Raw genomic sequence first — 24,296 nt, forward strand, 5'->3', positions numbered from 1 at the left:
GTGTATTTGTTGATGTAAAAGCTTTTTCTTGCAAATTCGGAAATGAATGATGCAGGAAATGATTTCTGTTGTGATCAGCAGAAGTTCACGGAGGAGCGAGTAAATTAGCGAAATTAATAAATTTTGCCTAATATGAGTAAAAAAGAAAAAGATACCTTCAAACAGTTTAACTTAAGTTATGCACTGACAATTTTTTCAGTAATTTGATTTTCTAGCATTGATAATAGTATATCATAAGAATTTCTCTTATCTGATTCTGATGCAGTTTATTCAATTGTACTCCATTTGAAAAAGGGCGGGAAATAAACGAATTCAGACGTAGATCATGTCATGTCTTATCTTGATCATATGTGATTTTCCTCCACCAACATCAAAGCTTATCGAATCATCCAATGATTGAACTTACATAAATCAAGAATCATTTTAGCTCAAAATTTAGCGTGTGACGGAAGATCAGTACCGATATTGATCGATGTGATTTAAAATTCACTGATCAACTGATCTTGAAAAGATTCTTCGGCAGTGATCTCGTTTTGATGAGGTTTTGGTCTTTATTTTCTCAGCCCTGTATGCTACACTAAGGAAATATTATTCTTTACCTAAAACAAAAATATATCTGTATACCCCTAGGAGGAATAAAACAGATGATTTAAATATTTCATCAATTCCAACCAAATACTTTTGTTACTTTATATAATTGAAATTAATAAAATAAATCCGATGATTTTGTAGTTTTAGGGATATATTTTTATCTAATGACAGCATGTAATAAATCGATTTTTCCCTCATATTTTTATGGTTTGTCATACATATTTAGTGTGTATTGAGATGAATTTTATTTATTTTGAATTTGTGACATAGGGGGGGTTGGGGGTCTTTGCTTTTGTGACAATTTGTGACGAAGGGGGGATGGGGAGTCAAAAACCGTCAAAAAAAGCGTGACGTCTTTTATGAACAGCCCCTAAACAGAAATTCTAATCTAAATTAGGCAGCCAAAAAACAAATTATTAATTTATAAACAAATTTTCAGACCAGTCATGCTTTATGCAGTACCATTTAGGTCAAGTTGTTGTTCCACCAGGAAGAAAACGCTTCAAAGGATTCAGAAAAAAATTCTGAAAATGATTTTTAAACGTCCTCCCTGGTTTAGTACAAATGAGTTATATAGACTCACAAATATAGAACCATTATATGTAATGTCACATAATATTATAATCAAATTCCGACAAAAATCTATGCAATCTTCAATTAAATCGATTCGCTCTCTGTATTAGTTAGTAAGTTAGTATATAAGTTCCTTTTCACCATTACACAATACAGGTAGGTTTACAATTTTCCCTACACAAAAATCACAGAATTGCGGAAACAAATGATGAGGCTGAAAAGTCACCACTTGTGGTTGAACACTCATTTTAAATCCTAGCTATTTAAATTTAACTTACAGGGTCCGGCACTCGAAGTGTAACCAATTAAAAAGGCCATAAATTCAGTTTGGAAAATTACTTTTACTTAATTCAAAGTACAAAATGTGTAAAAATAATACAAAATTCAGAATCAATTCACTTTTGCTCGATATGACCACCTTTTGCCTTGACTTGATGACTTGAGAGAGCGAAGGAGTTGCTTCGTTTGGCCGAAAGCGGTCAATTTCCGAACATTGTATTTTCTGACCAGAAAATTTTTCCAATTGAGCAATTCGTAAACTCTCAAAACGATAGGGTTTACTTGACCGACCGTTCATACGAGAATTTGAGTCATCGATTGGCCACCAGGAGGCAGCACCCGCAACAGATAATGGTTTGGGCCGTTGTAACCGCAGATGGGCGCTCTCCAATCGTTTTCATCGAGCCTGGCGTCAAGGTAAATGCGACATATTATCGGGAAAGTATTCTGGAGGTTGCTTTGAAGCCGTGGGCAGACAAACATTTCGGTGGCAGACCATGGACGTTTCAGCAGGACTCGGCACCGTCTCACGAAGCTCGAGTGAACCAAGAATGGCTGAAAAACAACGTTCCGAACTTCATCACGTCCACACAATGGCTATCGAATTCACCAGATGCGAATCCAATGGATTATTCTCTTTGGGCCATTTTGGAGAGCAAAGTCCGAACTAAAAGATACACCAGTCTCGAGGCGCTGAAAAAAGTTATTGTCCGCGAGTGGGCCAAAATACCTGCTAGTCACATTCGGCCAAACGAAGCAACTCCTTCGCTCTCTCAAGTCATTAAGTTAAGGCAAAAGGTGGTCATATCGAGCAAAAGTGAATTGATTCTGAATTTTGTATTATTTTTACACATTTTGTACTTTGAATTAAGTAAAAGTAATTTTCCAAACTGAATTTATGGCCTTTTTAATTGGTTACACTTCGAGTGCCGGACCCTGTATATTCCAATAAATAGTTATTAAAAAGAGGAGAAAATTTAGTTATCATATCGTTCGACATAACCGAAATGTGAGTGTAGATGTATAAACTTTTACCAAATTGGATCTTCTGTCTCGTTTCTGGATAGAAAAATCAGAAGTTTTATGAAAACCCTTTATTATATTACAATAAAGTAGTCTCAGTTGATAAGTCTTAAAGAAAAGACATTGTGTAGTGTTCTGTTATCCGAAAACATACGATCCGAAAGCGCACCTATAAGTGCAACTAATTAATTGTGACGAGGGTACTAAATGTAGTACACCTTAAACAAATACATTAGTCCACAAATCGAAAGGGCGCAATAATACAATTAGCGTGGAGCTTTTTCTTTCCTTCGCGGAAGAATCCACTGTGTGGCTAACACTGTGACTTGCGTGGAAGTGGTCATCTACGTTATGTACCATTTCATGTTCTAAGTCAATTTAGGTTACACATTGACTATGAAGTACTACTCTCAAGTTTAATGCATCCAGTTCAAAATGCAATTTCAATTGGTTTTGATGTGGAACACATCTTTATTAGGGGTGCAAATCACAAACTACACGTAGAAATGTGGTCAGGTTTTAAACACTTACAGCTCAGTCTGTTTTGTATCAATTATTAATATTATTTCATCATTTGATAGGAAATATTTCTACGTATTGATTTGAATGTTCATAGCCATGTATTTTGAATTGTATATCATTGAAATGTTGATTAATAGCTAGCAGTGCCTAATTTGTCTACAAAAAATCTCCAGCATACCGGATTTCCCTGCCATAGTCGACGGTTTTAAAGGAGTAAGCGATGTATCAAAGAGAGAGCATCGCTCTGATTGGTAAATCGATGCAAAAGCGAAGCTGCTGGAAGCACGCGAATCTATAAATAGAAGCGCAATTAAAGCTAACGTTTCAGTCCTTCTCGTAGCAAGCTAGAGGTAGGTTGCTGCTAGACAGCAAGAGAGAAACGCCATAAAACGATTTGAAGCTTTAAAAGCTCGCTGTGCGTATTACATTTCTCTCCATGCTCTCTCGTAGATGTGTAAAAAGACTCACGATGTGGCCGGGTGGCCAAGATAGTTTTGATATTTTCGGTTACAAGTTTGATTACATCACATAAAATCTAATAAAGCTACCGCTTGTTTGGCAGCCTTGCTGAGCCGATTTTATTCCTCTCTCATGTTTGGTTACGTTACCAAGCAGAAATGGTGCCGCCATAGAAACGTACTTGCCATTAGAAAAATAACATTTCCTTAATTTTTATCGCGACAACATATATGTTTTTATGCACTAATCGCATCTAAACTAAATTATCTAGACATTGTCAGGATAGATTTTTGATCCATGCTTTTGAAGGTGAGATATTCAATGAACAAGTTGAAAGTTGCCGTTTTCAGCTATGCAACTCTTAGTTCAGAAAAAAGACTTTCCCGACCGCTAAAGTCAAACAATTATTCTGAAATTTTCATAGAATAATCTAAACTAAATTTCTTAGAGATTGTCTGTTGGGTTTTTTGATATTCGTCACCGTTTCTGAGAAAATCAGATTTGAAGCGTGAAAACAGCCCTTCAAAACGCACTAAAACACACTTGCGTCAGCCCTTAATTGGTATGCTCTGATCTTGTGTCATGCAAGCTCGGAATTCCATGTTATGTCGTTTCCCCATGAGAAATTGACAACTACCCCTGGATAAATTTTGAGTGCTTAAGATTAATTTCTAATTTATATTAGATGAACTCGATTGATAATGAGAAATAGTTTATCGCTTCAACCGAAATCGCAGAATGGTAGTAGGGGCTGGGGTCCACTAGGAGATTGATAGTACCTATTAGCTCTCTCCGGACTGTACCAGCCTAGATGCCGTGTGGAATCCGGCGGAAAAAAATGAACCAAGAATAGATCCACTGGGTTCCTGCTTCCATGTCGTAAAAGGCGATAATTGCAGGAGTTTCTTTTTTCTTTCAGTTATCAAATATTTTCAATGTTTCACTTCTGATTACTCTATTTTACTAAATTATCTCTTTATTCAACCTATCAATTTCCGTCTAGCTTCGGAGAAAAGTTTTATTACGAATGATTTCTTCTTCCATGTTATTGATTGTCTTTCAGAATTATAAATTGAATTGATAACTATTGCGCAAATCCGTTGATATTACAAAGTTAATAACAGAGATAACATATATCGGTATATTGAATACATAGTAAAAAACATTTGAAAATAATATTTCAAACAATAAATTGATATTTTTCTCGGTAGCCGGCTGCCCAGATCAACCAATATAACCAATTAATAATTTTGATAAATAATTAGAATAATAAAGCGGAAATAATCAAGAATCAAGAAGCGCGTGAAATCTGTTGACCTTTATTTGGTGATTTGAAATGATTTTATAACAACTGTTTAGAATATGTCAATGCAATGAATCAACTATTTTGTCTAAATCCTATTCACTCGTTTATTTTGTATCACATTTTTTTGTTTTTAATTTCATTTAAAAAAAATAGGGAAGTTTTTATTCTTTTCGCGATAGTATTGCAAATTTTTTTTTAGTTTCCTCGGATAAGATCTGTGAATCAAGACTTGTTGAAACGTTCACTCGGGATGTCAGTGAGTTTAGTGGTACATCCGAGCATCTTGAAACCGAAACATACTGAGTCGCGCGCGAAACCAATACTAAAATTTGTACTAACAAATATCCTTCTCCCGTGACACTTGTGGAGTGCGCAGTAGTATATACGGCCTCTAGTAACAACAAGTGTTGGACTAACATCCCTTCCCATTCCTTAGACGATCTACGTTCGGGCCTGGCCGGCGCCGGTACTGATGATTGAATTCTGGGATTACCAGAAGATGTACATTTGAGGATGATTTACCAGTCCCAGGTCGCATCATCTAGAAACTCCCTGTACAATTTCAGCTAATCCCGATCAGTAACGGAGTAGCAACCAGGGGTGGTCGCTCAAGCTCAAGCTCAAGCTCAACCGAAATCGCAGAATGGTAGAGAAACTTAACGCTAAAAAAACTGCTTGCATAAAAAACTTGAACACAAGCTTGGCGAAGAGATGCTTAATTATCGAAATCGCAAGTATGTACAAAGATATTGCATGCATTTCGGATAATGGTGTGATTTCGTCGGTCATAAAACAAATGCAAATCAAGACAAATGATGTTCGGTGTTGGTTCGGATTGCTTGAACTTTTTGATTGTAGATCATTAGAAATTTTGGTTGCCTTGTTCCACATCAACGGCTCGAACAACCCCATATGGTTGATCCTTGTAGTTTTTTGATCAATCAATGGAAACGCGCCAACGGTTAACTAAGCTTAGCAAATTTTTTTTAATGAGATTCCTAACTAATTATTAAAATACGTGGACTTTAGATATTCCCAGCCCCGTCTCCCCTCGTAATCTTTCCCCAGTTAGTCTACGTGGTTTATTACGGGCCCTGTAGTGAAGAGTAAGGCATTTTAAGCCAAAAAATAGTTGTTAGAATTTCGTACCTTTGACAAGCAAATGTGATTACCAAGCCCGACTTTGGCGGCTGTTACCATGCATTTTAGAAGACGGCATACACTTTCCGACACTGTTGTATAAATTCCACAATGCTGTTCAACATCCTGCAGTTCCATCTAGAAGAGAAAATTTATAAGGTAAACAAGAGAATTCAGATCAGTTATAAAAAATTAATGCGATAGTTTATGCGCTACAAAACATAACTTATTCTAAGCCGTATTTTGTGGTTACACCAAAAATGAACAATCAAACTGTGAAAATAATATCGAATCAAAAATAGCAACGCACAGAATTTTACTCGAGTATCGGAATAATCCGCACTTCAAACATAAAATATTGCCGTGATCTTCGAATGTGATCAAATCTGCTTATAATGTTATAAAACTGCAGAGGTAACGTTTTTCGTCAGTCATATAGACTTGATCGGTGGGAAAATCGGAAGCTGCATGCTGTTCCGAGCTGAACTGACTTACAAAGAGGGGACGAGTTCTGATAGCTTACTGAACATAAATATTATGAGGTAACAGAAAGTCGTCAGGCGGCAGAGATTTTCTATTACAATAAGCTGAACAATTCCAGAAGTGTGTGGCAGATCATCACATACTTCGAATCAAATGAATCTTTGCATACGTTTTCAATGTGGCAAACCATCTGAGCAATTCCATACGAAATTGAAGGTCGATTTTTTCTTGAATATTTTTGAATTTGCCAAAATGATGCATATGCATTCCTTACGATTAAAAGAGACAAATTACGTTATTATTTTTACTCCTAGAGAAGGCATATATAAGTTAAACGCGATACTCCCCAACCAAACTTATCCGGACAACCGATAGAAGTTCCAAGCAATACAGCGAAGTGGAAAGCCAACGAACGCAACCCAACACCGTACGTGACCGGAGGACCATCGTTGCTAGCCGTCAAATAAGCAGTTTAGGGACAAAGACAGGGCTCTTCGATGTATCGAACATTTCACACAATAAATCAGTTCTAATTTAGACTTCGATCAATACGCTTGACTTTTTAAAAACCCTCTTAATATAATCTAAAACTTAATTGGCGCAGTCGTGCGGATTTTACCGAATAGTTTTTGAACCGCAATCGAGCATTCACGAGTGAATATTGTGAATTTGTGTTTAAAAACCGGGAAAATTCGCGAACCTAGAAGTCCCATCCGCGAGTGAAAATCGCAATCCAGAACTCATCTAAGATCGCCAACGAACATCGTGAAATCAAGGGTAAGTCTGCATTTTTATATCTTTAAATAATTTAAAAAGTGAATAATTTAAGAAACAAAAAGTGAATAATTTAATAAAATTTGCAATGGAATACCAAAACCAAATTGGCGAGTTGCGTCGTCTGTTAAACGAAAAAGACGAGCAAATCGCACAGCTTCAAGTGGAAGCAATCGGCGCTGCAGAAGCAGTACTCGCTGCTCAAGCGAGCGCTGCTGCGCAAAACCAAGTACCGCGTGTAGAGGAAATATTAAAATCCCTCCAAACGCCTCAAATTATCAAAGATTTGCCATCGTTTGATGGCACCCCATAAAATTACATACATTTTTAAAGTCAATAGATCAATTGCTACCGATCATTGACAACGCTAGAGGGACTGCAATCTACAATGTCTGGTTGCAGGCTATTCGAAGTAAAATCCAAGGCGAGGCCGATAGCGTGCTAGAGCTATACGGAACAAACCTCGATTGGAACGAAATTAAAAATAATTTAATCACGCATTATAGCGATAGGCGCGACGAAGTAAGTATGTTTGAGCCGAGACCTATATCGTCTCGAGCAAACAACGACAGTAGAAAACTTTTACGGAAAAGTCTCCCACTTCATTTCACTTCAAATCAATTTACTTAACCTGAACACGGTAAACGAACAGGTAAAGTTAGCTAAAATCAAACTATATCAGGATATGGGCCTTAAAGTTTTCTTAGGAGGATTAAAAGAGCCCCTAGGACCGATAATAAGAGCACAAACACCCTCAACACTAAAAGACACTCTAAGACTTTGTTTAGAAGAAGCAAATTATCACCATGCAAGAAATCCAAACAGGCAGAACCAATTAATAATACCACCTCCAATTCCAAGTAAACTAGTTCAACACCCTATTCAAAAGTATTCAATGCAAAATCGCGCACCATTTCCACGATTTCCATATAAGCCATTAATCCCAGCTCAAGGAAATCCAATTCAAACACACAAACCGAACCCGTTTAACCTTAACCCTTTCCATAACCAAACCAAGAACCCTACAAATCCACCTCCGTTCAACTTCCCCAGACAGCACTATTCAATACCGCATTCATTTAACATGCCACAACAACAACGTCCCATACAAAATGTGTTTGCTCCGCGATTTTTACCACAACCAAAACAAGTCCCGATGGAAGTCGACCACTCCATCAGGTCCAGTAAATTGAACTATATGAACAGACCCAACTATCATATAGAGCATGATACACTTAACTACGACGACGACTATGATTATTATTATTATCACTATCCCGAGTCTGAATTAAGCAACAATTACCAACCTATAGAAAGCAATTCAAACGAGCACGTCGTTGATACACCCGAACTGGTAGCAGAAAACGATTCCGAAACAAAACCAAACGAAACAGCTCCAGTCGATGATTTAAATTTTCAACTGGCCGGCGGTCCATCGAGCCAGACATGAACAATTTTATTCCATATATTACCGTTTCAACAAACAAAGGTGAACTTAAATTTTTAATTGACTCTGGGAGCAACCGTAACTATATTTCAAAAAAACATGTAAATTTACAAAATTACAGGTACACAACACCCACTACCGTAAGAAATGTAAGAGGCACACATACAGTTAACCAATTCATAGAATTGAACCCTTTCTATACAATTCCTGACACAAAAAAGCAAATATTCCTTATTTTTGATTTTCACCCATTTTTTGATGGGCTAATAGGATATGAATCTCTCAAAAATCTCAAGGCAAATATTATTACTAGTAACAACGAACTACAATTTCCTCGAGGAACAATCAAAATGAAACGTAAGTATCCTGATAGAATATCTCTACATCTGAATGCACACAAAACGTAATTTACCAAAATTCCTACAAAGGCAAAAGGCGAATTTCTTTTAGAAAATGACTTGGAAGTTAACTCACACGTCACAATTCACTCTGGATTATACTCAGCAGTAGACTCTCATGTTATAATGCCTATTATGAATCATTCTTCTGAACCATGTAGCGTCTCAATTAGCAACGATATCCTTAAACCAGAAATTAATAACTTTGAAACCATTACGTTAGAGTCAAACAAATCCAAGATTAAGCGAACAAAATCTATATACGATCAACTTAGGACAGAGCATCTTAATGATGATGAAAAAAGGAAACTACTTAAATTAATTTCTCAACACGAAAATATTTTCTTTACGGAAGGCTCAAAACTTTCTTTCACGAGCGCAATAAAACATAATATTAAAACAAAGGATGAAGCACCAGTACATGCCAAGTCCTATAGGTACCCATACTGTCACCGTGAAGAGGTTCAAAGAAAAATTGCAAAACTACTCGATCAAGGAATTATCCGTCATTCGGATAGCCCTTGGACTTCCCCGGTATGGATAGTACCAAAAAAATTGTTATCCGATACCGAACATCACTGATATCCTAGACAAACTAGGAAAGAGTATGTATTTTTCCACGCTCGATCTCGCATCTGGGTTTCACCAGGTAGAGGTAGAAGAAAAAGACATCCCAAAAACAGCATTTAGTGTCGAAAATGGGCACTATGAATTTTTAAGGATGCCCTTTGGGTTAAAGAACGCACCATCAACATATCTGTCTAGTGTATATGGATGACATCATTGTCTTTTCCACAAGCCTTACAGAGCACATGGATAATTTAGCAAAAATTTTCAAAACTTTGCAAAAGCACAATCTCAAAGTACAATTGGACAAGAGCGAGTTCTTACAGAAAGAGGTTGCTTTCTTAGGCCACATTGTCACACCGGAAGGTTGCAAACCGAAACCGGACAAAATCAAAATCATTCAAGAATGGCCATTACCTTCGAATGAAAAAGAGTTGCGCGGTTTCCTAGGAATTCTAGGGTATTATCGTAAATTCATTAGAGACTTCGCAAAAATTGCGAAACCACTCACTAATGCTCTAAGAAAAGGAGAAACAATTTCTCACTCAGAAGAATTTGTAAACGCCTTCGAACACTGTAAAACAATACCAACAGGAAGTAAAATTTTGCAGTATCCCGATTTTTCTAAACAATTCATTTTGACTATGGACGCCAGCAATTTTGCAATTGGCGCTGTACTCTCTCAAGGGACTATCGGAAACGATAAACCAATAGCTTTTGTCTCCCGAACCCTTAACAAGTCAGAAGAAAAATACTCGGCTATAGAGATAGAGCTCTTAGCCGTAGTTTGGGCTTGCAAATATTTCCGTCCGTACCTCTACGGAAGGAAATTCACTCTGTACACGGATCATAAGCCACTCACATATGGTCTCAACTTGAAAGACACCAACAATAGACTTGTCCATTGGCGTCTTTCACTGAGCGAATTCGATTATGAAATACGCTACCGCCCGGGTAAGCAAAACGACAGCCTCTCCCGGATTCGAAATGAGCTTAATAATAATGAAAGTGCATCATCCAATATGACTGTTCATTCAGCCGACAATAATATTTAGCATGTTCAAGGATTACATGGATTTAAAACGGACAAATTGTATTTATTGTCCAGAGAATCTCATGAACCTTATTCAGACTGTGTATAAAAATCATTTTAATAGAGCAAATCAATTCAAAGTTTATTTAATACAAAAGTTGCTAATAGACCTAAGAACCCCAGAAGAATAAAACCTGATTATAGAGCAAACGCACGAGCGTGCTCATAGAGGCATCTGGGAAAACAACGAACAAATCTCGAATAGATTTTTCTTCCCCAAGATGAAAGCGAAGATACGAGAATATATCAAGCTTTGCGAAACATGTAATAAAAATAAATATGATCGCCACCCGTTTAATTTAAAAATAGGCAGTACACCTAACCCGGAAAGACCCCTAGACATAGTACACATAGACATCTTTACTGCAGAGAAAACATATTTCCTTTCAGCTATTGACAAATTTTCAAGGTTCGGATCGTTGACACACATTAAATCCCGTAACATTATAGACGTAAGAAAAAGATTGATTAAGTTTTTAAAAATACATGGTACACCACGGAAAATAGTTTGTGACAACGAACCATCCTTGAGATCAATTGAAATTAGAGGACTACTTCATGACCTCAATATTGAAGTATTCTTCACCCCTGCCAACCACAGTGAGAGTAACGGTACTGTCGAGAGATTTCACTCCACCATTGCAGAAATCTTTCGCTGTATCAAACCAACATTTAAAGAACTGAACTTAAAAGAAACCTTCTATATTGCTTGCACACAATATAACAACACAATCCATTCCGCTATTAAAATGAAACCTAGAGAAGCTTTTTATGGGCTGAAGGATTCCCAAGAAAGGCCTCTAGATACGGAAATGCTAATAGAAAGTAGAAACAAAATTTACGATGAGATCATTTTGGCCCATGAAAAATCAAAACAAGAAAATTTACGCTATCACAATAAAAACAAAGAAAGCATTCCTGAGTTCCAACAAAATTCAACTAGATACAAGAAAGTGCAAGGAATAAAGAAAAAAACATATCCTATGTATTCACCGGTCATAGTCGCTGAAAATCAAGGTAGATTGCTGATAGACGACTCTGGGCGGGAAATACACAAAGAAAATATTAAAAGAACAAACTAACATAAATCTAATTTCAGGAAATGAAAATATGGCTTGCGAACAATGGATTCTATTCCTATACACCACCTTCATAATCCTCATTTCATCCCATGCACAATCCATCCAGATTCATGACATTACAAACAACGCAGGAGCGTTGCTTCTTAAAAGGGGGGATGGACGAGTAATTGCAGGATACGACAGATTATTGCATGTGATCGATTTCTCACAACTTGAAATTTCAATATCTATTTTAGAAAATGTAATTAATCAAACTAAGAATTCATCAAGCAGTTTATCAGATATTCTCGAAATGAAACTCAGAGAAGTAAAATACATTTATAGCACACTAAATTTGCAATCAAACAGATACAGGAGATCTATCGACTTATTAGGAAGTACAATCAAGCTCATAACAGGTAATCTTGACGCAGAAAATTATCAATAATAATTCAGATGAATTGCGAAAAACTGGTAATTCTATCGTAAAACAAAACAATAGACAAATCCAAATTATTTCCTAATTCGAAAACAGGCTAAACCTAGTAAACAGAGAAATCAGAAATCACCAAAGCATGTTGAACTCAATCTTAAAAATCGACGATTACATTCTGTCAGAGAACCAAAAAATATCGATAGCTTTTCAATTAGACACATTCCTAGAGAATCTAAAAGCAATAGAATATGCAATTATGTTATCAAAATTAAATATCATAAGTAAATTTCTACTTACACCAAAAGAAATACAAATCATTGTTCAAGAGTTCATAGAGCAGGGCATGAAAATTCAACACTTTGACGACGCTAGCAACTACTTAACGACCACTACATTACATAAGGGCTCAACAATCATTATATGTGTAAACATCCCCAGACTACAACCGATATCCTACGAGAAAGTTATTATTGAACCGTTATCCCGTAACAACCACTCAGTGAAGCTGACACATAACACCGTTTTGATAAACCCACAGCAGAATGTCGAGAAGCCAACCAAATTACGATCTGTGAAAGGAGTCAACTAATGGACATCAGCAACAATGCATGCGAAGCTCCACTACTAAGAGGCCAACATGGGCAATGCCCGGTATCAGAAAAACCACCATCAACGATTACAAAAACGATAGCTCCGGGTACGCTATTAGTGCAAACCGTTCACCAAGACGTAATCATTAATAGCACCCGCGGCATTCAACCAGAAACTTTGGAAGGAATTCATCTAGTTACGTTTCACAACTGTTCGTTGTTCATCAATAATGAGCTTTTTGAGAATTACGAACTACGATTTGATCAACCATCAATTCTTCCGCTGCAACTTACAAAAATCAAAACGTTGCACGTAGAAAGACACGTAAACCTTTCCGAACTACATAATATCCATTTGGAAAACAGACAACTCATGAAAACTATAGAGTTCAAATACCGAATCGGATCCATATCATTCGGCACCGTCATCATTCTCACGCTCATACTTTTGGCCATCGGCATCATCAAATACTATTAAATTTACAAAAACAGGAAATTGCTCGGGACGAGCAATACTTATGGGGGAAGCAGTTAAACGCGATACTCCCCAACCAAACTTAACTGGACAACCGATAGTAGTTCCAAGCAATACAGCGAAGTCAGCAACACCGAAGTGGAACGCCAACGAACGCAACCCAACACCGTAAGTGACCGGAGGACCATCGTTGCTAGCCGTCAAATCAGCAGTTTAGGGACAAAGACAGGGCTCTTCGATGTATCGAACATTTCACACAATAAATCAGTTCTAATTTAGACTTCGATCAATACGCTTGACTTTTTAAAAACCCTCTTAATATAATCTAAAACTTAATATATATATATATATATATATATATATATATATATATATATATATATATATATATATATATATATATATATATATATATATATATATATATATATATATATAAATATATATATATATATATATATATATATATATATATATATATATATATATATATATATATATATATATATATATATATATATATATATATATATATATATATATATATATATATATATATATATATATATATATATATATATATATATATATATATATATATATATATATATATATATATATATATATATATATATATATATATATATATATATATATATATATATATATATATATATATATATATATATATATATATATATATATATATATATATATATATATATGTCTGACATCACACACCCGTACTTTTTTTTGTGTCGCTACTTAGTCGGCGTCTTTAATGACGGCTTCTTCGACGATTTACGTTGCCGTTTGTTCATGTTCCGTTGTCATTGCTTCTTCTTTGGGTACTGACAGGAGGGATAGATCTAAGTAGTTAGTGGTCTGTCTTTTTGGTACCGGTGATGATGTAGGAGATTTATTGATTGGTTCTTGGTGTCTTTTTTGGGGTTTGTCAGATTCTCTTTTGATGGGGGTGATTCCGGATAGATTAAGCTTTTCGGTATTGTCCCCAATGATGAGAAAGGCTTTGTCAGACTTGGAGCATGAGGGCCCGTTGGATCTGGGTGGTTTGTTGGTGTGGGAATGAGCATTGGCGGGTCGATCGTTTTTTCGATTGAGTTTTGGATTCCTCCCAGGTGGGCCATGAGTTTTTCGTTCTGCTGTTTTACGGCTTGAATTTCGGTTTTTGTGTTGGATATTTGGGTTGTTGCCAGATGAGCCATTATTTTTTCGTTCTGTTGTTTTATGGCTAAAATTTCGGCGTTTAGATGGCTAATTTCTAAATTTTTTTAACGATTAACTGGTTGACCTTGGCACGGTATTGGTTTTTGAATTCGTTGATTTGTTCTTGAAGTACGTTGATGTTTGGGTTATCCTATTGGTTGTTATTTCTCGTCGTGTCAGCGTAGGATTTCGTTTGTTGTTTCGGCAAAGGTCAAATTTTGGTCAATTTTATCCCGCACTATTTTTTTTCTCGTACGTAGACTGGGAATTTTTGGGAGCTGGTTGGGTGGTGTTCTCCACAATTAGAGCACTTGCTGGGTCGGGTGCATGGGTCTTCTTTGGTGGGTTGGTGCTGTTCGCTGCAGTTGACACATATCTCTGCTCGGGTGCAGGTCTTACTGCCATGGCCGAAGTTGGCGCAGCGATAACACTGCATTGGTAGGGGTTAGTATTGCCTAATTTCAACGCGTACTAGTCCGAAAAAGATTTTGCTTGGTAATGTTGATCCAGCGAAGGAGAGTATCAGCAGTGGTGTGTTGGTTTTGGCGTTGTTGACCATTTTGGTAATTCGGCGTACCTCTATTACGTTCTGTCTTTTTTATTCCTCCTTTAGGTCATTTTCCGTGAGATTGATGATGGCGATGTCATATGCCACCCCTTGGACTCGATTGAGTACCGGATGTGGTATGATTTCAATTGGGTAGTCCTGCCCGAGGCTTCTTAATCGAATAAGTTTCTGATAGGCATTAACGGAGGATGTTCTAATGACATATTGGGTCCCCCTGGCTTCCTTCGTTGCTTTGACTTTGGTGGGTTTCCTGCTTTCTGCTGTGCTGTGGTAATTCACCCAGCGCGGCCTAGTAATTTTTTGGTCCGGGTTGGTGGTTCAATGCATAGGGCGCTGGTCTTACAAGCCAGTTGTCGTATGTTCGAACCCCGACGTAGAAGGATTCTTAGTATCAGTAGGATCCATAGTACTAGCCATGTAATGATTCTGTACACTAAGAATCGGCTGCGTAGTCTGTTGAAACAGAAAGGCCAAATTCCACAAAAGGAATGTAATGCCAGGACTTTGCTTTGGCCTAGTGATTTATCAGTGCGAACAGAACGATTTGTGCTAATCGAGACTTGCGCAGGAAGCAAAACAACTTAAGTGTCAAATAACCGAAACAAAGAGCAAGCGCTAACCAGGTAAGCGCGTGGCTGCACCGAAATCGACGAGCGTAAATTCACCCAGCAAGCCGAAGTAGGGCGGTGAGTAATAAGTAAAATGAAAGAGCCGGATCCCCTTCCTCCCGATAACACCCCACTCCCAAGCAACTCACTCCCCCGCTTTATGCAGAGCGGGGACGAAATTGATACCCAAACTCTGTTAATGCGCGCTACCAGCGACTCCAACGGAAACAACCGAGGCCTTCCACAGAATCCTTTCCTCATCAATCATGTCCTTAAACGAACACTGGGGATGGACCCACCAAAGTAGTCAAAGCAACGAAGGAAGCCAGGGGGACCCAATATGTCATTAGAACATCCTCCGTTAATGCCTATCAGAAACTTATTCGATTAAGAAGCCTCGGGCAGGACTACCCAATTGAAATCATACCACATCCGGTACTCAATCGAGTCCAAGGGGTGGCATATGACATCGACATCATCAATCTCACGGAAAATGACCTAAAGGAGGAATAAAAAAGCCAGAACGTAATAGAGGTACGCCGAATTACCAAAATGGTCAACAACGCCAAAACCAACACACCACTGCTGATACTCTCCTTCGCTGGATCAACATTACCAAGCAAAATCTTTTTCGGACTAGTACGCGTTGAAATTAGGCAATACTAACCCCTACCAATGCAGTGTTATCGCTGCGCCAACTTCGGCCATGGCAGTAAGACCTGCACCCGAGCAGAGATACATATGCCTCAACTGCAGTGAACAGCACCAACCCACTAAAGAAGACCCATGCACCCGACCCAGCAAGTGCTCTAATTGTGGAGAACACCACCCAACCAGCTCCCAAAAATTCCCAGTCTACGTACGAGAAGAAAAAATAGTGCGGGATAAAATTGACCAAAATTTGACCTTTGCCGAAACAACAAACGAAATCCTACGCTGACACGACAAGAAACAACAACCAATAGGATAACTCAAACAACAACGTACTTCAAGAACAAATCAACGAATTCAAAAACCAATACCGTACCAAGGTCAACCAGTTAATCGTTAAGATAGATTTAGAAATTAACCATCTAAACGCCGAAATTTTAGCCATAAAACAACAGAACGAAAAAATAATGCCTCATCTGGCAACAGCCCAAAAATCCAACACAAAAAACGAAATTCAAGCCGTAAAACAGCAGAACGAAAAACTCATGGCCCACCTGGGAGGAATCCAAAACTCAATCGAAAAAACGATCGACTCGCCAATGCTCATTCCCACACCAACAAACCACCCAGATCCAACGGGCCCTCATGTTTCAAGTCTGACAAAGCCTTTCTCATCCTTGGGGACAATACCGAAAAGCTTAATCTATCCGGAATCAACCCCATCAAAAGAGAATCTGACAAACCCCCAAAAAGACATCAAGCACCAATCAATAAATCTCCTACATCATCACCGGTATCAAAAAGACAGACCACTAACTACTTAGATCTATCCCTCCTGTTAGTACCCGAAGAAGAAGCAATTGCAACGGAACATGAACAAACGGCAACGTAAATCGTCGAAGAAGCCGTCATTGAAGACGCCGAAGTTTTCGACACAAAAAAAAGTACGGGTGTGTAATGTCAGACATAACTGGATGTCGTGAATACGAATAAAACTGACACACTTTCTTTATACTTCCGAATTCGAATTGGTAGTTGATCGATTGTGTGAATTGTGCAACTTTCCCCTTTTTCACTACTAGAATTTCAAACGATGCGCCTAGACTAAATTACAGATTAGTTACCTTAGTCATTCTGAAACGCAATTTAATATAATGAAATAACTAGATAGTTCTTTATAATAAAAATGGGCCGTATAGAGTACAGTAAAGCAAAATTTCGCATAATTTTTTGAGAGTATTATTATGGTTCTAAAAAGAACCGAATAGAATTGTAAAATAACGAATTGGACCTGAGTTCAAGAACTAAATTTAGAATCAAGAACAGAAGTTCTGCTTTCATTGACGACTGCTTCACGTGACGATTGAAGTCCAAATGAGAGCACGACCTGAGCGTTTGAGGTTTGGCAGTTTGGCACCACGCTAAAGGTCTACTCTCATTATTGACGACCGCTGCTCCCGACGATTGAAGTCCAAATGAAAGCACGACCTAAGTGTTTGAGGCTTTATACCACGCAAAAGGTCTGCTTTCATTGACGACTGCTCCACTTGACGACTGAAGTCCAAATGAGAGCACGACCTGAGCGTTTGAGGTTTGGCACCACGCTAAAGGTCTGCTCTCATTATTGACGATCGCTGCTCCCGACGATTGAAGTCCAAATGAAAGCACGACCTAAGCGTTTGAGGCTTTATACCACGCAAAAAGTCTGCTTTCATTGCCGACTGCTCCACCTGACGACTGAAGTCCAAATGAGAGTTGCGACCTGAGCGTTTGAGGTTTTTAACCACGCAGAAGGTGCACTCTCCGAAGCTGCTGGTCCCACGACGTCTGCTTGCATCCAACGCACAAGAAGAAATGATTGAATTTCGACCACGGTTCCCTTTTTATACGCAGTCAGTTGAAGATATGTGCCTGACTACCTCAAAATCGTCGTCCTTGCGCGAAAAAGCCAAGCAAAAGTAAAGAGGGTTCCGTGTTGTTTTCAAAATTTGAGAAAACTTATAATTTGAGTTGTTTGTGGTCATCTCACACTGTTCAAAATGTTATCCTAAATTTCTGATCATATTTTTGATGAAATGGTGAAAGAATTAATACAAGTCGAGATATTCACGATTAAGTTCTGCCCATTCTTCCATATGGCTAATTTTGAAAAGGCACCCCATAGTAAAGTAAGTCGTATTTACGACAACACAAGTAGATGGCCAGTCAATCAAATACCTCCAACCAACAAAGCACCATCAACAACAATCCAACATGGAGAAATGACAAAAACCGAACAACACTGCAAGGGAACAGTAATGGGCTGCGAAACTCGTTAGGCGACGTACAAATAATAATCAGTAATAATAACCCTTTATGCTTGGTCTTACAAGCCTGGGAATCATAGACCAGAGAGAACATCTACCAAACAGTTGGACTCGGAGTCCGAAAGGACATCCCTTCCACCACCACCCACCTACAGACAGATCGGATCACGCGAAAACAACCAACGAGGGAACCAAATAATGGAAATTATCGAAGACCATAACGCAGTAACATTTAACGACGGGAGAACCACGTTCATCCGCGGGAACTCAACATCAGCAATTGACATCTCCATAGCATCATCCTCAATCGCCAGATGCTCTTGGGAGGCTCTTGACGATTTTGCTAACAGCGATCATTTCCCCATCACCATTTTCCACAACCAACGTCCACCCGATACGACACGACGACCACGATGGATCACGGAACGAGCCGACTGGTCCGAGTACGAGCGTCTCGTATCTATGCACATAGATTCCGACCGGGAGTACACCGCCACAGAGCTCGGCCTAATAATGCATGAAGCCGCTCAAGAATCAATACCCAGAACAGAAAAAAAAGTCGCAAAACGAGTCATTCATTGGTGGTGTCCCGAGGTGGCTGACGCCATCCGAGACTGACGTAAGGCACTGCAAGTAATACAAAAGACCGGGGTAAATCACCCAACTAGGCAAGACAAGGAGCAGACGTTCAGAATTAAAAGAAACGAGGCCAGGAAAGCAAAACAGGCAAGCTGGTCTCGATTCCTAGAAGGAATCTCGCCAGACTCCAACAAAACCGAACTCTGGAGAAGGGTGAACGCCCTCAATGGCAAACGTCGCTACACCGGATTCGCCCTCAACACCAATGGCACCACCACAACAAACCCCACAACAATGGTAGAGGAAATGGGCAACTACTTTGCCTTACTATCAGTCAATAATTCCCTACATTCGTCCTTCCTAACCAAGAAAACTAAATTGGAACTCAACATAATAACTTTTCCTCCAGACACCGGGCAACAGTTTAATCAACCTTTCTCAGGATCCGAACTCCAACATGCACTAACCCCAGCACATGGGCAATCAGCCGGAAGCGATGGAATTAGTTACCCACTCATAGAGCACCTCCCACCGGATGCCAAAAAAGCACTACTCAAATGCTACAACACAATATGGGAGCGAGGTGAACTACTCGACTATTGGAAAAGCGCTCTAGTAGTTCCCATCCCCAAGAAATGCGAAGGGAACAGAACCGTCAAAAACTTTCGCCCAATCAGTCTCCTCCCATGTATCGGGAAAATCATGGAAAGAATGGTAAACCGCCGCCTGTCAGCCTTCTTAGAAATCAACCAACTGCTCGATCAGCGACAGTTCGCCTTTCGGCAAGGTTACGTAACAGGAACCCACCTGGGAACCCTGGGACAGATTCTACGGGATGCAATAAACCGAAACCTACACGCTGCCGTAGCTATCTAAGACATAGCTAAAGCCTATAACACAGTATGGCGAGATGGTGTATTAACACATGGATCAATCAGTCCCGAGACTAAAGCAGAGATGGCGCTCGTAGTAAACCATTCTTTCTAGAGTACTAATCATCGCTTGAAACGGGTCAAAATTTTAAGTCGATCCGACCAGAAACAGCTGAGTTATCGAGGTTGGAGTAAATTCGTTTTGTAGTTTGTTTAAAAAATGAAAAAAAAAAACGAGTTTCGTGTTTTGATAAAACATTGTTTTTTAATGGGTAAAAACACCGTGCAAGCGGAACAATGGATTGAAAAATGTTATCCGGACTCTTGTCCATCAAAAGCAACGATTTGTCGGTGGTTCGCCGAGTTTAAACGTGGTCGTACCGACACAAATGACGCGGAACGCTCGGGTAGACCTGTGGTAGCAGTTACACCGAAAAATATGAGTGAAGTGACAAAAATTATGATGAAAGATCGTAAAGTGAAGCTCCGTGAGATTGCTGAGATGACACAGATATCATATGGAAGTGTATTTACTATCCTTCATGAAAAATTGAAAATTTCATCATAAAATTGTGATCATATTTCCGATGGAATGTAGCAAAAATTACGTTGATACGTTAGATACAACAAGAGATATTCACGATCAAAAACTTATCACTCTCTCAGGGGGTAAATTTTGAAAAGGCGCCCATAGTAAAGTAAGTCACGACAAAAAATGACCGATCGATTTTCATAAATTTAGATTTAAATTAAATGAAAGGCGTGTGGTCCCATAGATCGCTATTGAATTTTATTTTTATCCGACTTCCGGTTCCGGAATTAAATGGCAATATGTGCAAATCTATGAGAAAATGCGCACTCAATTTTCTCTGAAATTTCTCAACCAATTTTCACAAACTAAGATGCAAATAAAAAGTCTTGAAATTCTTTTAAAAGTCCTCAAAAAATTTTATCCAGTTCCGACTTTCGGTTCCGGTATTACAGAGCGATTAGTGAAAATTTTCAATTTCATGAGCATTTTTTCACAAGCGATGGCGAAACGAGGTGCACATTTTTTATAAAATTTACTTACTACTAAATTCATCTAGTTGACAAATTTGTTAGTTAGCGGGTATATAAATCTACTTTGGAACTAATAATCTTCGGTTCCTGCTTCCGGAAGCACCGATAATAGCGAAGAAAAGCTCCAACCCCTCCTCCAATCAAGGTTCAAATTAAAGCTCTCATTTTGTTAATAGATACTGCGCTATTTCATCCGACTTCCGGTTCCGAAATTATTTGGTAATAAGAATCAAAACTTTCAAACTGTCATACCTGCATGATGCAATATCGGTACGCATCGATACGTGCTGGTAAGAAAGAAGAAAACGCCACCGCCTAGCACACAGCTTGCTTTGTTCATTTTTGTATAACATGCAGTAGTGAGCGTTTCTGGCGCCCGAGGCGAACTCAAAAATAATCGCCCCTATCATTTTTTTTAACAAACACCAAGAAGACGAACACACATTATTTCATTTTTCTGTAAGGTTATCTCAAGTAACATTTTCAATTTTAGTAAATAACACATGGATCAATAAGTCCCGAGACTAAAAATGGAAACAACATTTTTTTTACAATTTTTTTTTTATTCATCAACATAATCACCTTTTAGGGTAACACAATGGTTTCAACGTTTTAACAATTTTGTCGTGAATACGACTTACTTTACTATGGGGCCCTTTTCAAAATTTACTCTCTGAGAAAGTGATAAGCTTTTGATCATGAATATCTCCTGTTGTATCTAATGAATCAACATAATTCTTGCTACATGCCATCGGAAATATGATCACATTTTATGATAAAATTATCAGTTGTGTGACTTAATCTCAAATAGTTCAAAATTAAATTTTTCTGAAATGTTTGGTATAAACGAGTATCAAAGAGGACAATTCATAAGGAGCGTTTGCCTTTCTCGTATTTTGAAAGCTCATAGCTCAGTGATCTGTGGAAGGATTTATCTAACTACCAATAGAATCGAAAATTTTTTACTTGAACGTGTATTGCAACAACATTGAAGTTTTTCAATAGTACACTATTGAAAAACCTGTTTGATTTGACGCATGGCAACACCAGCCAACCAGAGCGCGAGATGTCTGCTTCTGTACAAGAGCATCCATATAAAAGATAAGTGGTTCATTTACCTACCATTTGCTGAGCAACTGTTCCCGAAACAAGACACATGAGAGCAACATCGAAAACCTGTCGGCTGACTGTTTCCCGTTCTGCGAACAGGAAAGGAATTTTAACAAAGGGGCTGTCCGTACACCGTTACCAGTACCAGGTATAAAATGAAATAAGATGTGAGAAATAGCGTCATTTAAGTTAAAGCAGCTACTCTGAACGTACGAGACACCATCAGCACGATGACACCGAAAACCGCTAGAAAAGCAGCCAAAAAGTCCGGCAAGGCCCATTCAAAGCACTTTTAAGTGCTAAAGATCATTCTAAAGAACTAGTTGAATTTTGTCGCTTTCCTACTATTTTCTGAGCAACTGTTGCCCTTGTTTCGGTAACACACGAGAAGTTCAAATAATTTGCACCGTCACTAACACATTCAATTACGAACGGCAATGCGAAAGTGAGAGTGATGATGTTGAACACATCTTTATACCAGCATACAAATATGCCGTGCGTAACAGAGTTGCCACGTATACAAATCAAAATCTATTTTTGTCGTGAATACTTTAGTATGCGGCCGAAAACAAAAATGAACAAATTGTTAGAACAAAGGTTTCCACTTGATTTGCGCATTCTACTTTCCAGGCGTATCAGAACTGGCTAAACTTAAAGCAATCTTAAATATTATTTTATCACAGTGATGTGGTCGTCCTGAAAAGAACGGGGTTTTTGCTCAACTCCTCGTCGTTACGGATGGCCAGCTGCAGATGGCGAGGGATGATTTTCGTTTTCTGGCTGTCGCGGGCAGCGTTACCGGCCAATTCCAACACTTCGGCAGCCAAGTACTCCATCACTGCCGCCAGATAGGTTGGTGCACCGACACCCTCGGCGTAGTTCCCCTTCCGGAGCAAACGATGGATTCTGCCCCCAACTGGGAACTGCAGACCAGTTCCTCCTGTGTGCGTGTTTCTGCGTAAAAATTCCACAAGATGCAGTTAACAGCTAGACAGCCAATTCAGTATTACTGACAGCCGCTCTACTAACTCTCTCTTTTATATAGTCTCACTGTTTCCCGTTCTGCGAAGAGGAAAGGAATTTTAACAAAGGGGCTGCCCGTACACCGCTGCCAGAAGCAGGTATAAAATAAAATGTGATGTGAGAAATCGCGTCATTTATTTTAAAGCAGCTACTCTGAACGCACGAGAAACCGTCAGCACGATGACACCGAAAACCGGTAGAAAGGCAGTCAAAATGTCAAGCAAGGCCCATTCAAAGCACTTTTAAGTGCTGAAGATCTTCCTAAAGAACTAGTTGAATTTTGTCGCTTTCCAACCATTTTCTGAGCAACTGTTACCGAAACAAAACACACACGAGCACCATATCAGATCTCAATATTTCCTACCAAAAGATTCATCAAGATGGAAATTAAAATAATTTGTACCGTCACTAACACATTCAATTACGAACGGCAATACGAAAGCGAAAGTGATGATGTTGAACACATCTTTATACTAGTATGGGGTCGTGTGAAAATATGCCATGCGAAACAGGGTTGCCATATATACAGATTAATCTGTATTATTATTATTATTATTATTATTATTATTATTATTATTATTATAATTATTATTATTATTATTATTATTATTATTATTATTATTATTATTATTATTATTATTATTATTATTATTATTATTATTATTATTATTATTATTATTATTATTATTATTATTATTATTATTATTATTATTATTAGTATTATTATTATTAAAATTGCTCTTGTATACCGAAGATCGTCGATTCATTTCAGACCAGACCATTGCAATTGTCTCGAACTGAAATTTTGAGAAGAATCTGATATCTTCGAACTTCATAGCTTCAATAAAAATAAACTAAAGCAAATTAAAAAGGAATTGTTTCAAGTTTCGAATATATAGTTGTAGAATAGTACCTGTTTAATGTAACTAATCTGTACTTTAATGTAGGTGCATCGCTTCAAACTCTTTTAGTGAAAAAGGATAAAGCTTGCACAATTCATACAATCATTCAACTAACTGATATTCGGAAAAGTGATGGGAGCGTGTCAGTTTTTTTCGTATTCACGACATCCA

General features: G+C 38.1%; 1 protein-coding gene across 5 annotated transcripts in view; it reads right to left on the minus strand.

Annotated features, from left to right (window-relative positions):
- LOC131438980 (protein unc-79 homolog) overlaps nucleotides 1-24,296 on the minus strand; it is a 676,107-nt gene that overhangs the window by 488,845 nt on the left and 162,966 nt on the right. For all 5 annotated transcript variants that reach the window (XR_009231033.1, XM_058609436.1, XM_058609433.1 and 2 more), the window contains one exon: nucleotides 5,903-6,031. Coding sequence is in view for 4 of the 5 variants with exons in the window: in XM_058609436.1 (XP_058465419.1) it covers nucleotides 5,903-6,031 (129 nt within the window). In the remaining variant the exon portion in view is untranslated. The remainder of the gene's footprint in view (nucleotides 1-5,902; nucleotides 6,032-24,296) is intronic.

The sequence above is a fragment of the Malaya genurostris genome, chromosome 3 (genome assembly GCF_030247185.1).
Source record: "Malaya genurostris strain Urasoe2022 chromosome 3, Malgen_1.1, whole genome shotgun sequence".
NCBI classification, from domain to species: domain Eukaryota; kingdom Metazoa; phylum Arthropoda; class Insecta; order Diptera; family Culicidae; genus Malaya; species Malaya genurostris.